This window comes from Erigeron canadensis, chromosome 5, assembly GCF_010389155.1.
Source record: "Erigeron canadensis isolate Cc75 chromosome 5, C_canadensis_v1, whole genome shotgun sequence".
NCBI classification, from domain to species: Eukaryota; Viridiplantae; Streptophyta; class Magnoliopsida; order Asterales; family Asteraceae; genus Erigeron; species Erigeron canadensis.
In genome coordinates this window covers 27,152,936-27,168,814 of record NC_057765.1, presented here as the reverse complement: position 1 = coordinate 27,168,814, position 15,879 = coordinate 27,152,936, and the positions used below count along the sequence as shown (strand labels likewise).

The 15,879-nt window shown below is 34.2% G+C and overlaps 1 protein-coding gene across 1 annotated transcript; it reads left to right on the top strand.

Annotated features, from left to right (window-relative positions):
* The first annotated feature begins 1,260 nt into the window (after window positions 1-1,260).
* On the top strand, window positions 1,261-2,019 carry LOC122601468. Its single transcript, XM_043774225.1, has one exon. It carries the CDS (start codon window positions 1,261-1,263, stop codon window positions 2,017-2,019), a length of 759 nt encoding a protein of 252 aa, XP_043630160.1.
* The last annotated feature ends 13,860 nt before the right edge of the window (window positions 2,020-15,879 follow it).

Sequence of the window (15,879 nt, the reverse complement as noted above, 5' to 3'; positions counted from 1 at the left end):
AACCAGCAATACATTTTCAATAGCTTTTGCTTTTATCCATAGCGAAAAGACAGCTAACTATAAATGGGTCTTAGATTGTCTAAAGCTGACACTAGACGAGTGCATGCTCCCACAGGTTATAGTTACTAGATAAGGAGATGGCACTAGTGAATGCATGCAATGAAGTTTTTCCCGATGCTGCTCAGTTACTTTGCAGGTACCACATTATTTTATTTACTTTTATTAGTTTTATTTATTTATTTTATTATACTTACTACAATAAAATTTAAATTTACTTTATAGGTGGCATATTGAGCAGAATATAATTGGAAGGTGTGGGCAATCTTTTAAGTCATTACATGATTGGGAAGAATTTTTTTCGTTATGGAAGCTACTAATAAAATCTACAACGTTGGAATCCTACACACACAATTATGACAAACTTGAGTCATTGTTGATCAACTATCCACGTATGTCTACTATATTTACATTTCTATTTGATATATATGATTTATTTATATATACATAATATATATATATATATATATCTTACAAGTTTATTTAGAATTTTAGGTGTTTTAAATTATATAAATAAAAGTTGGTTAAACAAATACAAGGAAATGTTTGTGTCTGCTTGGATTGATTAACATCTCAACTTTGGAAATAACACAACTAATAGGGTAGAGAGCCAACATGCAAAGCTAAAGATATATATATAAGCATAATCTACGATGTTTCAAACTATTGCGTGGTTTTGTTTCAAATGAAGCTCTCAAAATAGTTCTTGAGGATCGTAAGCGATGGAAGGATCATAAGGGAGACTGTGGTTGTCGACTTCGCACTGCTTATGGGTTACCATGTGCGTGCGAACTTTCAATGCATATAAGTTCACGTAAGTACTCTCATTTACATGCAATTTATTGTTTTAAACTATTTATTACAAAATTTTAAATGAAGTAATACTTAATTATATATAAATATAGGTCAATATATTACTTTGGATTCGATTGACATTTTTTGGAGGAAGCTAGATCTTTCACCATCATCTACGCAAAAAGACGATGTTAGCTGTGATGATGTACTGCAACATTTTAAAGAAAACTACAACAAGCAGTCCAAAGTTGGAAAAAAAAGTTGGTTAAGAAAGTTGATGAATATTTTCAGCCCAGATACAGCTGACATTCGGGAACCTCGAGTTCAAAATAAAACTCGTGGACGACCAAAGAAATCGCAACAAAAAAACGTACCGAGTTTTGTTCAATGAGATTTAGTTGTTCAACCATGCCCGATTTTGTTGAGCCGATTAGGGAGCCTGCCAGACAAAGTACATTTGAATTTGACTTGAACAAGGAGCCAAATATAGATTTGAACGAGGTCCTATATGAGTTTGAGGGTCCACACATGTTGGACTTAAATAAAGCGCCACTCAAGTGTGGTTCAATTTTAATGGACGATATTCCACAAGTATTTCATCCATACATTACGAATATACAAAATGTTTTCGGTGATGGAAATTGTGGATATCGAGCATTAGCTGTTGGTCTTGGACTTAATGAAGACAATTTTTATGAGTACATTTGGCAACAAATGAGAGAAGAGTTGCAAAATCGATATGATTTATACTCGAGGATTTTCGTTATCAATATAAATTCAATGTATCAAGACCTGTGTTTCTTTGGTTCCCCTTGTCCACCGGAACATTGGATGAAAATGCCTGACGCAGGTGTTTTAATTGCTAATAAGCTTGGTGTGATCGTCCATTCTTTAGACAAGAGAGACAGTACGGCGATTTTTCCGTTTTGGTGTGCTTCGGAAGATGTTCAACATCACAGAGCTCTTACAATTGCCCTTGTAAATGGAGAATCACATTTTGTCATGGTGGAGTTACCAGGTGAGTACCCAATGCCTGTTATCACGCCATATTGGACATTTCACCATGGCCTGTGTGCAGCCGGATGGGAAATCATGTATAGGTCGCATCTAGATCTATATATCAGTCTTTGTCGTCGTGAGAGTGATGTTATTAATATATTTGATTAATTAAGTTAGTGTTTTTGTACTTTTATTATTTTATTAATTATTTTAGTGTTTGTACTTTTATCTTGTTATTATTAGAGATTAAAATAAACCTTACATATTTATATTTTCATGTTATCATGTTGATACATAAATTATGGGGAAGTTATTCATGTTTTCATGTTAAACCTTACGATGTTGTGTTTAACAATGTTTCGGTCAACGCTGCTGAAGTTATTCAAAATGTTAAGTCGTTAGGCTTCTTATGGTACAAATATAGAACGAATCATAAAAGTATTACTTGGGAAAATTGGTGTAAATTTAACTTCATGTAAATATCTTGTATTGATATACCGCCGGTGTTTTTTGCCAGGGTAAATATGAATATAATAGTTACTTTTCAAAAAAAACATAAATTATAGGGGAAAAAAATGAAACATTAAAATATTAATTTTGGTTAAAGATAAATAAAAATATAATCATTACTTTAAAAAAACATAATCATTACTTTTTATTATATCTAACTAAAAAATTATTTGTACTTTTTTAATACAAATATCACTTCGTGTTACGAATGGTCTATACAACTTAGAGAGAAAATTGGAAATTAAAGAGGTGATCATATCATAAAACAAATATATTCAAACAGTCTAGATTAAGTCTCCATGTGTTTAAATATATAATTGAATATAGTGTATCTATATTATAACTAAAAGAGAAGGTTGGGGTATATTTGATACTTCTAACCCCATTTCTTGAGCCTAATTCTTCCCCTTAGTTAATCCTCTATTAGTCTATACATATTTTTATTTAAATAGATAATTATATTTAAAACGCTATCATAAATCTTTCTTTATCAAAACAAATCCTTTTAGATTTTAAAGGTTATATAATATTCTTAAAATTCTCCCAATAAATTGTTATATATACAACCTAAATTTTTTATTAATTAGTCCCATTCCCATTATTCTTCTTTTTTCTATTTTTAATAAACAAATCAAGTTCGGTAAATTTTTCAATAAAAAAACAAACAGTTTTTTTTATATCACTTTAATCTTATTTTTAAAGGGTATTATAAGTATATTAAGTGGAGATGTTTATATTAGTAAATAAAGGAGATGATAATTTTTGTTTTTTAAAGGCTGAAAACTTAAAAAATAAAAGTTCATTTGGGGCCCTCTTTGGGGGTTCTCAGGGAGGGGATGTTGGTTGGGAGACCTGGGATCGATTCTCAATTCCCCAATGGTCTCGGACATTTACCTCTTTGGACGCGTGCGGGCCGTGTTATCGCACCCTTGGTCTCCAGGGGTGTCTTCGGGTTCCAACTGCTAGCATACTGCCCGCTTGGATGTCAATGCTAGGGTTCGAAGCACTTACAAACTAACACGTCGTTCTAAAAAATTTATAAAAGATATGGATATTTATTTTTCTTGTATTTAGTATTATATGAACCATTTAAAAAAACCTTACAAGCTGATAATCAAATACTCGACGCTGTTACATATATGTCACATATAACGGGGCAAACAATGTCAAAAGTTTAAAAGTTAAATATATATAATAAGTAGGGTTATATTTAATATATAATTACATACTATCTATATCTATATATATATATTATATAAAAACTAAGTTTGTGTTATCAAATTTGAAACTAAAACATCTCTCTTCTTAATTAATTAATTGAATAAATGAAATGTTTTAATCCTTCTAAATGTTGATTATAGGTATGTTGATTATGTGTGTTAATAAATTGAATGCTTTAATCCTTCTAAATGTTGATTATGGGTATGTTGATTATGTGTGTTTTGGATTGCCAAGAATTAATTGTAGTTTATTGTTTGTTAATTAATCTCTATATATATAATATAAAAGTTAGCTTTCTGAAACAAATCTGAAACTTTCTTCTCTCTTCTTAATCTCTATAATTAATGTAAAATAATAGTTAATATATGTAATGATAATGATTAGTAAGGCTCTACATTTATCCATCAATTTACCACATTATTTCTCATTCTATGAGTAAATAATAATCAATGTTAACATTATTTCCAATAAATTCACATAGTAATCGATTCAATCACAAACCTTTCAATTTCCAAACTCATATTCAAATTCATAATATTAACTTCTTTGCTTATCAATTAAACAAATATCAATATCAGTAATTAATTGATCATAATAAAAAAATATCACCACGCCACCACCGCAGTCGGCCCCTCCGGCCAGCCACCATCCTCCGGCCAACCACCAAATCGTGCCACCAAGTTTGTTATTGGTTTTGGTAGGGTTTCGCAAATACCAGGTATGGTAATTGGTAAGTTAAATTTTTATATATTCCTGTTTACATAACTTCATATAATTCTATTTGAGAATCTTAGCCAGACTTTGTAAAGAAGCATTTTTGTTTCTTTGCTTTTGTTTTATTTATTTTTTTACATTTTTTGGGTGCAGGATGTCTAATTGTCCATGTGTTTGATGTAACCTCTCAGATAGATGGTTGTTGGCATTTGTCTTCCCATGGTCTTCTTAATGTCAAGGTTAGTATTTAAATATATAGTGTGTTGGTATATTACTTTTGTGATCGTGACTATACTTTTATTCGATTGTGCTACAATGATTAGTTGTATAATTTTGTGTATATAATTTACTACATCTTTCGATGCCATTGAAATGATCATCTACAAGCTTAGATGTGACCAGATATTCTCATTGACATGGTGCTTACGAAAAACAGGCAAAGCAGGTTATTTCTTCTCTTTTCATTCTTTTATCATACGCAGAAGTAACTATATGGAAAGTTCTGGTGGGTTGGCTAATGGATCAAAACCGACTGTTTTCGTATGTTTCAGAGCAACCCAACATGCTTTGGATTCCGAAGTTATTAGACATAAAATGATCAAATCTTAGATGGTGTTTCTAAGGTTAGTCTTATTACACTTAAGGGGAGACTTTTAAGTTGATTACTAGGTATACCTAAAAGTATACATAAACTGTATGTTCTTTGCATAGAAGTATATATCTAAACCATATACCATTATATAAAAATGTGTGTGCATTGTGTGACCTCGCACACAAAGGTCCAAATTTATGGGTTGAAGAAAATAAATGACGATTGAAATTCCTAACAAACAAAATTGGAACTTTAACAAAATCCTTTAATTAAAAACCCGACAAAAGACTCATTGATTAAGTACAAACTTAAAATATGTGCTAAAAACGAAAAATTTATAGCATGTGGTTGAATATGATGTTTTGCTTGCATTAAAGGCGGCACGTAGGTGAATTCTGACTGCGTGTTTACTTTGGCCAACTTTAGATTCATTGAGGTGTTTACCTTATAGCTAATTTTCTTGACCTTACCATGATTGAGGTTATGAGATATGATTCCGACACTAACAATGTGATGGCCGTGGGATTGCAGTGTTATGGAAAATGGTTGTATTCAAGCATGGAGCTGTTGAGATATGTAATATAAGGTCAGTGAATATTCATGTTAGTTTGTTAAAAAAAAGTGGCTTATGTCTTTCACATTTCGAAACTTTTGATCTTTAAATGGGTAATGCGCCACCAGGTTTGTATAGAGAATATGAAAGTGGTGCTCCTGTTTATCATCGTTGTTTTGCATCCAAATCAAGTGTGTATTTTTCGTGAGTTTGGCACAATTTCAGTTAGATTTATAAATTTCATCTTGGGAAATCAGAACTAGGGGTATAAGTGCAAGCCATTGGACTAAGAAATTTGATTAATTTTCAGCTACACAGGTCACTTGGTTATGGTTCTATTTCAATAGTCAAACATCAAATTTTATGTTGTAGTGATGTCATACTCATCATCATAAGCCAGTAAAAATGCATGAGCCAGTCATTTTAGGTTAAAGATAAGGCAGTATCGGATTAGTGTTAGGTTGACCTGCTCGAAAGGAAAAGTTGGTTGGGTAACGGGCCAATTTGGATAACTTCTAGGTATGGGTCAAAATGGATATAGTCAGGTAGTCAACTTTAAGTTAAAACTTTTGAAGTATTTATACAAGAGTTCGTCAAAAATGATTATAGAAAGTTCCTAAAAGAAAATATTTTGACAATATGCGTCCTTCTAGGATTGGAATTCAAAAGATTTGGGTTTTAGCATGATTTCTTCCAAGCTTTAATGAATTAACATTGCCTTGGGATGTTGACTAGGTTGAGCTGCTCGAAAGGAAACTTATTAGTCATTTCGAAAAAGTATAAATTCTGACCCAAATGAAACTTACTCCAGGCTAAATACATATTTTTAAACATTTTAAGCATCTCACCAACCCATATAGTCTTCCTTTGTTTAATGGGTACATATAGTCTTCATCTGTTTAGTGCGTACTGTTCGACACTTTTTTAGGCTATTCGTGGTTGTATAAGAGTTTTAGAGAAATCTAGGCTATTGGTGGTTGTATACGAGTTTTAGCGGATTGAAGGAAGAGAAATGCTAGATAAACAAACCAATTTCAGTATAACCTCGATAAGTTAGTAGTGTTGGGACCAAGATTTTATTAATTTAACGAGTTATTAATTTATCGAGTGTAAATTTACAATACTTCTCTTAAGTTGGGACTTGAGAAATTTATAAATTTATCGAGGTATTAATTTATCGAGTATTAGTTTATAGAGGTTCTACTGTACAAACAAACATTTACAAACTGTGATGTGGCAAATTAAGTGAACCAATCAAATGCAAAATCCATTTTTATTTCTTCATTCTAGCTCTTTATGTTATTGGCCTCTCATGAGTTTGTATAAATGTGTTTGTAATTAGTTTGTCATTGTAGCATTGCTCATGAAGGAATTCATTTTAGCATTATGTTGTGACAAGATGGTTCAGACTCTAGAGCACCTTAATTGTTGCAATATTTTTCGGAGTATACTACAGCCATCGATATCTGGTCTTGCTGCATTTTAATGGCAAATCATTTGAGTGAACCTCTCTTTTCTGGAAAACTATGTTCAAGCGTTGGCACTTATAACTGAGGTATCTATTTTCATGAAAATTGATTTCTTTTAGCAAGTGAACTAGCAAGTTTACCCTACATTAGCGAAACGAGATTAGGATGCAAAGAGTTGAGCTTATTAATTGATAGTAATTCACTAATTTGATCATAAATGGGCTAACTGTGTCCAAAGTGTCTTTTAAACACATACAGCTTACGGGAACCTGTTTGACCCATAACCTAACCCATTCATTTAGTTGACAAATATAGAATCTGATAACATTTTCCATGTACACATGGTTCATTAATATTGATGACACATGGTTCATAAGGTCGAGCCCACTTATTCGAAGATATATCTGATAACAAAGGTTGGCTTAATATAATCATCTTCGATTCTTCTCTATATAAACATAAATGCATGTAAATGAATATACTTTGTTTTTCTTATAGAAAATATCATAAGTTCAAATAAACCTAAGTCCAGTTTCATTATTGCACAAGTCATGAAATGTTTTATCTACACATCCATACATACTTATGTAATTTGTCTTCTTTATTTGCAGCTTGATCTTTCAATGTATTGAAGACATTGGATCTAAAGCTCACCTCAGCATTCCAGAAACATTACATCCTATCTTTTATGATAACGAAATTTGCATAATTTGTATTCTAATACACAACTCATTTCAAAATAATATCATGTATCCAAACAACGTATAAAGTTCTGTTTCCTATATGTAAAGTTTGAGAAAAATGATCAATTTTTTCCTGAAATCAGTTATCATTCTTCATGCCGTGCAACGCACGGGTTTTAAGCCCTCGTAAAGTATAAAAATGTGTTTATATTTTATTATTATATTTTAATGTCCTAATTTCTTCATTTTTTTCTGTTTTTGCATACGTAAAGCGGTAAAGTTCATTGTGAGGTACAACAAAACAAGTTGTTGCTAGCTATACCCATCACCCAATAAGCAATTGATTCATTGATTAACTTGTTCTATTATAAGCGATTTATTCATTTAAGATAGGTTAAATGCAAATTTCGTCCCTGTAGTTATTCAAAAAACAACTCTTTCTTCTCTATGTTAGTTTTGAGTTTTTTTCATCCCTATGGTCGAACTTCTGTTAAATCCACTCGTCCCTACTGTTAACATAAGGGGCATTTTAGTCATTTCATCATGTTTCTTCTTCCCCACTTATTCTTCAAACCCAGATCTGGATAAACATCTATATCTATGTGTTCATTCACATATAATATAAAACACCAACCATATATTCATTAACCAACTATAGTAATTTACTCCAGTTTCATTCGGATCCGAAAGTTTTTGACAGTGAGCATCCCCAAATCTATACCCCGGAAAGGAAGAAGAAGAAATCGTTGCGGGTCATTTTGCCACTTCGAGTCACCACCACCACAAATCATCATCGAGATAAAAGCCATTTGAGTCATCACCCGTTTCGAGTCATCAGCGATTCAGCGGTACAAATCAGGGTAGGTCATCATTGCAGGTTCTTGTTATGTGTATATGTGCAGGTTCTTGTTATGTGTATATGTATATGTATGTAGGTTGGACTAGACTACTCATTGATGAAGATGGCAGGGGTGGTGGTGGGTTTTTTTATCTGGCGGTGTAGATAGATGTATATATGGATATGTATTTTTATAGATTTAAGCTTTATGTGATGTTTGATGTTGAGATTCAGATTGATAAGATTGATTAATCGATTGAACACGTATATCTAAATAGATGTGATATAGGAAAAAGAAAGAGAAATGATATTCGTACCACGATTTTTGATGTATGTACCACAACGTACAAGTTTTACAGGTGACTGTATAAACCAGTATTGCTTAATTGTGGTAAATCTATCAAAATGAGTGGTACTAATATCCCTTCCCAAAAAGAAAGGGTTTTATTTATTTATTTTTAAGTTTAAAAGAAAGAAATAGAATTTATGGGTTGTGTTTAAAGGGTGAAAAGCACAGGGATCAAGGTGGATAAAATGACAGAAATGCCCTCATATTGGGGGATTTAACGACAGGGATGAATGATTTTTAACGGAAATAAGATCATAGGGATGAAAAAAACTCAAAAACTAACAGAGGAATGAAAGAGCTGTTTTTTTATAACCATATGAACGAAATTTGCATTTAACCCTTTAAGATATAAACTTTAACCGATCATATAAAGTAACCAAAAATATTATATCAAAACAAGAATAAAGCCCAACATATATTGGTTTGTTAGTACTTACTAAATGGTTGATCTCTCTATTCTAATTTCTACTACGTATATATCATGTAAAACCTTCTTACAAATAAAATAATTTTTATTACAGCAATTCAATACATCTCACTTTCATAAAGTTTCTTCAAGAAACACCAATACTTCACTTATATTTTAGTTTAAACATAGATCTTATTGGATATAAATATTACATCTACCATATCTACGAAAATAATGTCATAGCTCACCAACTAAATCAGCCAACCGTTCAATATTGGTTAACAATCACAAACCTTTTTCTTATCTCCTATTTCATCCTCACATTTTTCCCAAATTTACCAATAAACGAATTCTTTTCTTTGATTATAGCTCACTATTTTGTTGACAGATATGAAAAGGATATAATTCAATTTTTAAAAGAAATTAAACTATTATAGACCCATTGATCAATGGACAATGGTAGACCCAAAAACTGTAAATGATGGAGGCTAAACAAAATTTACCTTAATATTGAAAAAACAACTAAGAATCTCCATATAGCACCAAAATAGTCCCATTGTGGTAGCGAAATAGTCTCACGGAAGTAGTCTAGTGGATGGGGACATGGTCATGGGCTTAAATCTCAATCAATCTCCTTCTAATCATAGTGTTACGTCATTTACCTTATCTCATGTTGGTTGTGGGACGAGTCATTGAGGGACAGATAATGATGTAGCTATCCATATAGTAGCAAAACAGCCCTATCACAACACCAAAACAAACATGAAAACTATATATAGAACGTGGCGTAATATAGCAAACGATAATCTATTAATATTACCGAAATCAGGACTAAAGTATATTCCTTACGTAGTTAACAACACAAGTAACGAGTTTGTCCACTAGATATACTATACTCAATTACCATATTTATCAAACCATGTAGAGCTAAAACTTCTTCCCTATTCCATGTTATTCCTTTTAGAAACTTATGGTCACGTAATTAACAAGGTCTTTCAAGCCACATTTTTAATCTTAATTCACTTGCGATTAGTGTTTTCTTGGATATGGTAATTAATTTTATATTAAACTTATCTCCTAATAAAAAGAAGATACCACTATTATGAAATATCAAAGACACAACCTAAAAATTACCTATTAGCTACCAAAGGGCTTGTAGTCTAGGGTGTGTATGTTGGCTAATCAACCAAAAAGATATGAATTCAAGTCTGGTAGTGAACAAATAAATATATATTTCTGGTATCAATATATTTTTCTATTAAAAAACTTGCCAAAGAAAAATAAGCAATAGCATATTTAGAATTATAAATTTACAAAAGAATCTTTAAAAGTATATCTACCGTTGATGAATTTGTCTTTTTATCAAAAGTTTAACATCACAACATTCATTGATTGTGGTTTAATAGAAAAAAGAACATATTAGTATTTGCAAATTGCAAGAAAAATTAAAGACTTATACTCTTACACTGCATTGTTGAGTTTTTTTTTTTTTTTTTATAGGAAATGGAAGGCTAGGAAAACTTCTTTTTTTTCATTTTTAAGTTTTTTTTTTGAAAGAAAAAAATGGGAAAGAAAGAAAAACTTGGGGCTTTTTTATCCAAAAATTTTCCAGCCAAATATGGTCGGATTTGGAGAGAAAAGTGTACATCAATGTATAAAAATACCAATTTGCCTTGCTTGATCTATGCTCGAATCTGCTGCAACCGATCTATGCTCGGATAGTCGGATCTGCTGCTGCTGTTAATGGCAGCAACTCAATAATGAAACTGAGCTGAAGATCTAAACGAGTAAAACGAGGAGAAGGAGCTGAAGATCTAAACGAGTAAAACTAGCTGAAGATCTAAATGATTTGAGCTTGGATTGGGTGGGGTTGAGTTAATTTACAATTGATGGGGAGATTAGGTATTTGTGGTTATGAAGATAAACATGAACCCTAGCTGGTGAGTCTAATGATGATGATGTATATATATATTTTTTTGAGGATATAATTGTAAATTTTTGTTTTTTATCCTATCTTTTCTAATCTTCTTTTTGTAACTCAAGAATGTCTTTTTTCTTATATAATTTTCTATCCTTTTTTCCCTAATCCAATCTTCCTCTTTCTTTTCTTTTAATAAAAACTCAAGAATATAGTGTTAGATTACTTGTTCAACATATCAAGTCTTGAAACTTGAAAATAAATCCATATACATAACTACATAAGTACATAACTTGATTATGATATAGGCTGGCGTTTTTATCTTTCATGGGTTGGGTTTTACCTTATTTTGGGCTGAGTCCATTTTCGTGACGTTATAGAACTGCCAATTTGGGCTAGCTTTCGTTGGGATTAGACTATATCCAATATCCTCAACAATTAAACGTTTTGGATATTGATAGACTTTTATTATATCTCTTAAAGCTTATGGTGCGTTTAGTTATAGAAAATTAAAAGTGTTTTCTATTAAAAACATAGATTTTAGGAGAAACTTTAAAAACCAATGTTCAAATGTGATTTTTTCAAAATAATTTCTCATGACGTACGCCCTCTGGCTAAGCCTACGGACATCATTAAGGCCGCAACTTGAGTCTAATCCGTAGCCAATCACACCAATACACGATGACGTCTACATTCGTACATCACAGAGTCGTGCTGGGACCTCTGAGCTAAAGAGACAAAGTTTGTTAAACTACAAGACGCACCGAATAACTGCCTCCTGCCGTGAAGACGTCATGTACCAAGGACCACCCTTCCTTGGTGCCTATAAATAGCAGGCCTTTGTCCCTACATTCATGCAATACACACTCACACACACACTTTATACTTGGTAGCGTGGAAGTTGTACATACCTCCACACCAACTGGAAACCGCTAGCAAGTCATCGTAAAACCTTTTCACGTTCTAAACAAGATTACCCCTGAAATTAAGTATAATATATACATATTAGGCCCGTGCAAATTTATACTTAAACAATTTCTATTGAAAATAAAAGATTATTTTCAAACTTAAGACTACATATTGGCCATTTTTATAGATTTTTTCCAAATATCTTTCATTTTAGAAATGGAACACTCTGTGTTTTCCAAACTTAAACCTAAACGCATTTTCAAAATTTTTAAGGATATTAATTCAAAAGATGAAAAACCTTTCTTATTATTTTGACAAATAAAAACATAACATAAGAAAAAGTTTTTAGTAACTAAAGGCATCCTTAAGTTTTAAGAATGCATCTAATTATTATTATAAAAGAGTGTTTGGTACAATGGAATGGAAAAGGTGGAAAGAGAATGAGAAATACTTCTCATGTTTGGTTGCAATGAGGAATGGGAAAGAGAATCGAGAAGTTGGAATCGATTCTATTCCCTTCATTTTCTATAAGTTGTAGAGAATGGATGGAAATAGAATTTTTTTTTTTTTTGTTTTAATATTTTTATATGTATTAAATTTAATATTTATTTAAAATTTTGTATTTTTCCTATATTCATTCTCTGCTTGTACCAAACGACGGAATCCATTCTCTTTCCAAATACTCATTCTCTTTCCCACTATATTCATTCTCTATTACATTTTAATTCTCTTTGATTCACTTGTACCCACCCTGATGACATACCCCTATCGGTACACAGGACATACCGCTAGGAATTGCGATACGAAAGGTTGTCCGTAACGAAGGCTTCCGCTGTAAGATAAAGAGATAGGAATTGTTCCCCTATAATTAAGGGATTCGGTCTTATCTCTTAGTCCATTAAAGAAGGAAACGATCCTTCTAGACTCTTATTTCCTAAGACTTAGGGAAACCCTAAAAAGTCTTTAGCTTTTCCTCCAAGATAAAGTCTCCCTATAAAAGGAGACTCATAAGACCTCACGAAGGCATTCGAATCATTATTCACACACACACGATCAATCAGGTCTAAAAACATAATCATCGGCACGATCCCAATCGGCCATATATCAATCATACTCGAATCGGCGTAAAGAGACTAACTCTACCTTCGGGGAATCGCCAACAAACAACCAAAAACACCCATCATCTCCCTTTCTAAACCTAATATCGGTTTGGTGTACAATCATTTGGCGCCATTCGTGGGACCCGCTCGCTCTATAAAAAGAATTCTGTACGCCCATCAGAGATGGTAAAGAAAAACAAAGGCGGACCCTAGAGCCTCAGGAGGCCCACCCTGGCAATCGGCCAAAGAGCCGCCCGCCACTTAAGCCCGGTAAAGAACCTGAAGGAAGGTTTTTATTTCCCACCGTTAGGAGGAGATAAACCCTCCAATGACCCACTTATCATCCAAGCCTTAATATTCAATATCGAAGTACGAAGGGTTTATCTGGATAGCGGAAGTGAATGTGATGTGATATTCGAACATTGCTTTCTCAAACTTCCGGAGGCTCTAAGGGCCCAACGAACGGACCCCCGCGGCCCCTTGGTCGGTTTCTTCAGAGAGCATGCATGGCCACTGGGAGAACTCGATCTAGATGTCACTATCAAAGACGGGGAGTACGAAAGGACCGAAACACTGGACCTATCGATAGTACGATCCCCCTCGCCTTATAATATCATTTTGGGAAGAACAACGATGCGGAAGATGGAAATGGTCCCCTCAGTGATCCATAGGCTTGTCAAGTTCCAATCAAAGAACGGGATAGGCACGATCCGCTCGTCCTATGAGCAAACAAAACAAATTAACGACGTTAAAAGAGTGGAAGAGGAGGTTAAGTCCCTAAAAGAACCTTCGGAGGAAGAGAATATCGTTAAAATCATGGTTAATCCAGGATTTCCGGATCAGACCATTTCCATAGGTGCCCAGCTCTCCGATGAGTGTAAACGGTAACTCCAAAAATTACTACAATCGAATATGGACATATTCGCGTGGAAATACGCGGACATGACTGGAGTCCCGAGGGTCATTACGCTGGAGGGTAAAACCATCGTAACGGATCGCTTAAATGAACGAAAGCACATAGAACCGACCCATCAGAAGAAACGAAGCCTCTCCGCTGATAGGGACGAAGCGACAAGAAAAGAGGTAGAAGAACTACTAAAAGCAGGAATAATAAGAGAGTCAGTATATCCGATCTGGATTGCAAACCACGTAATGGTCAAAAAAGGAGACGGAGGGTGGCGGATGTGTGTCGATTTCACCAACATAAACAAAGCATGCCCGAAAGATTGTTACCCGTTACCGAAATAGATTGGAAAGTGGAGTCGCTAGCAAGAGACAAGTTGAAATGTTTTTTGGACGCATACAAAGGCTACCATCAAATACAAATGGCAGAAGAGGATGAAAACAAAACTGCGTTCTACACCAACAAGGGGACCTACTGTTATCGAAAGATGCCTTTCGGTCTGAAGAACGCAGGAGCTACATATCAAAGGCTCGTGGACAAAGCCTTCGCGACACAGATAGGAAGAAATCTGGAAGCGTATGTCGATGACATGGTTATCAAGAGCAGAAATGAAGAAAACCTCATAGAAGATATTCACGAGACCTTTGGAAATCTCAGGAGAATCAACATGAAGCTTAATCCCAAAAAGTGTTCTTTCGAGGTGGAAGAGGGGAAATTCCTGGGATACTACGTAAGCAACAAGGGCATTCATGCAAACCCGTCGAAAGTAAACAAGTTGAAACAAATATCAGCACCCAAAACAATCAAAGAAGCTCAAAGCCTAAATGGTAAACTTGCGGCCCTCAGCCGTTTTCTCTCTCGAGGGGCCGACAGACAGTTACCCTTCTTTAAAACACTGAAGGGGTGTGTCACGAACAAAGACTTCAGGTGGACGGAAGAAGCAGGAAAAGCCCTAGAGCAAATGAAAGAATATATCGCTGACCTACCGACACTCACAGCCCCGGAACCCAAGGAAACACTCTTTGTGTACCCAGCAGCTTCAGCAGAATGCGTAAGTGCTGTGTTAATAGCCGAAAGAAAAATAGTAGATACTGATTTACTTTGTAAGCAGAGTTTTGCAAGGAGCAGAGACCAATTACTCGGAACTAGAAAAATTAGCCCTCGCATTAGTCCATGCGGCACGAAGGCTGCGCAGGTACTTTCAGGCTCATCCTATTGTTGTGCTATCCGACAAACCTATAAAGCAGATATTGTCAAAACCTGAAAAGTCGGGGAGAGTAGCCAAATGGGCTATCGAGCTAGGAGAACACGACATAGAGTTCAGAGCACGACATGCAATTAAAGGGCAAGTATTGGTAGATTTTATCAGCGAGGTACATGAAGGCAACAACTCCATGACACACTCCGTGTCGCTAGAGGTAACGGGAAGTGTCGAAAATGACACCTGGAAACTATATACCGACGGAGCCGTTAGCTCCGATGGTTGCGGAGCTGGACTTATGTTAATCAGCCCGGAAGAGAAAGAATTCACCTATGCACTCAGGTTCGAATTCGAAGTGACCAATAATGAAGCTGAGTACGAGGCGTTGTTGGTAGGGCTTCGTATCGCAAGGGATATGAATATACAGAACATCCAGGTATATGTTGACTCCCAACTAGTGGCGTACCAAGTGAAAGGGACATACGAGGCAAAACAAGGTACCACGAAGCTATACCCACAGAAGGTACAGGAGTTAATAGATTGCCACTTCGAAATAGAGCGTATAAGAAGAAATCAGAACAAAAAGGCAGACGCCCTGAACAAGTTGGCATCTTTTACGTTCGGGCATCTGGGAAAACAAGTGCTAGTGGAAGTTTTG

Excerpts from the sequence above, each read along its gene's own strand:
- LOC122601468 (XM_043774225.1), top strand. The coding sequence starts at position 1,261 with ATGCCCGATTTTGTTGAGCCGATTAGGGAGCCTGCCAGACAAAGTACA.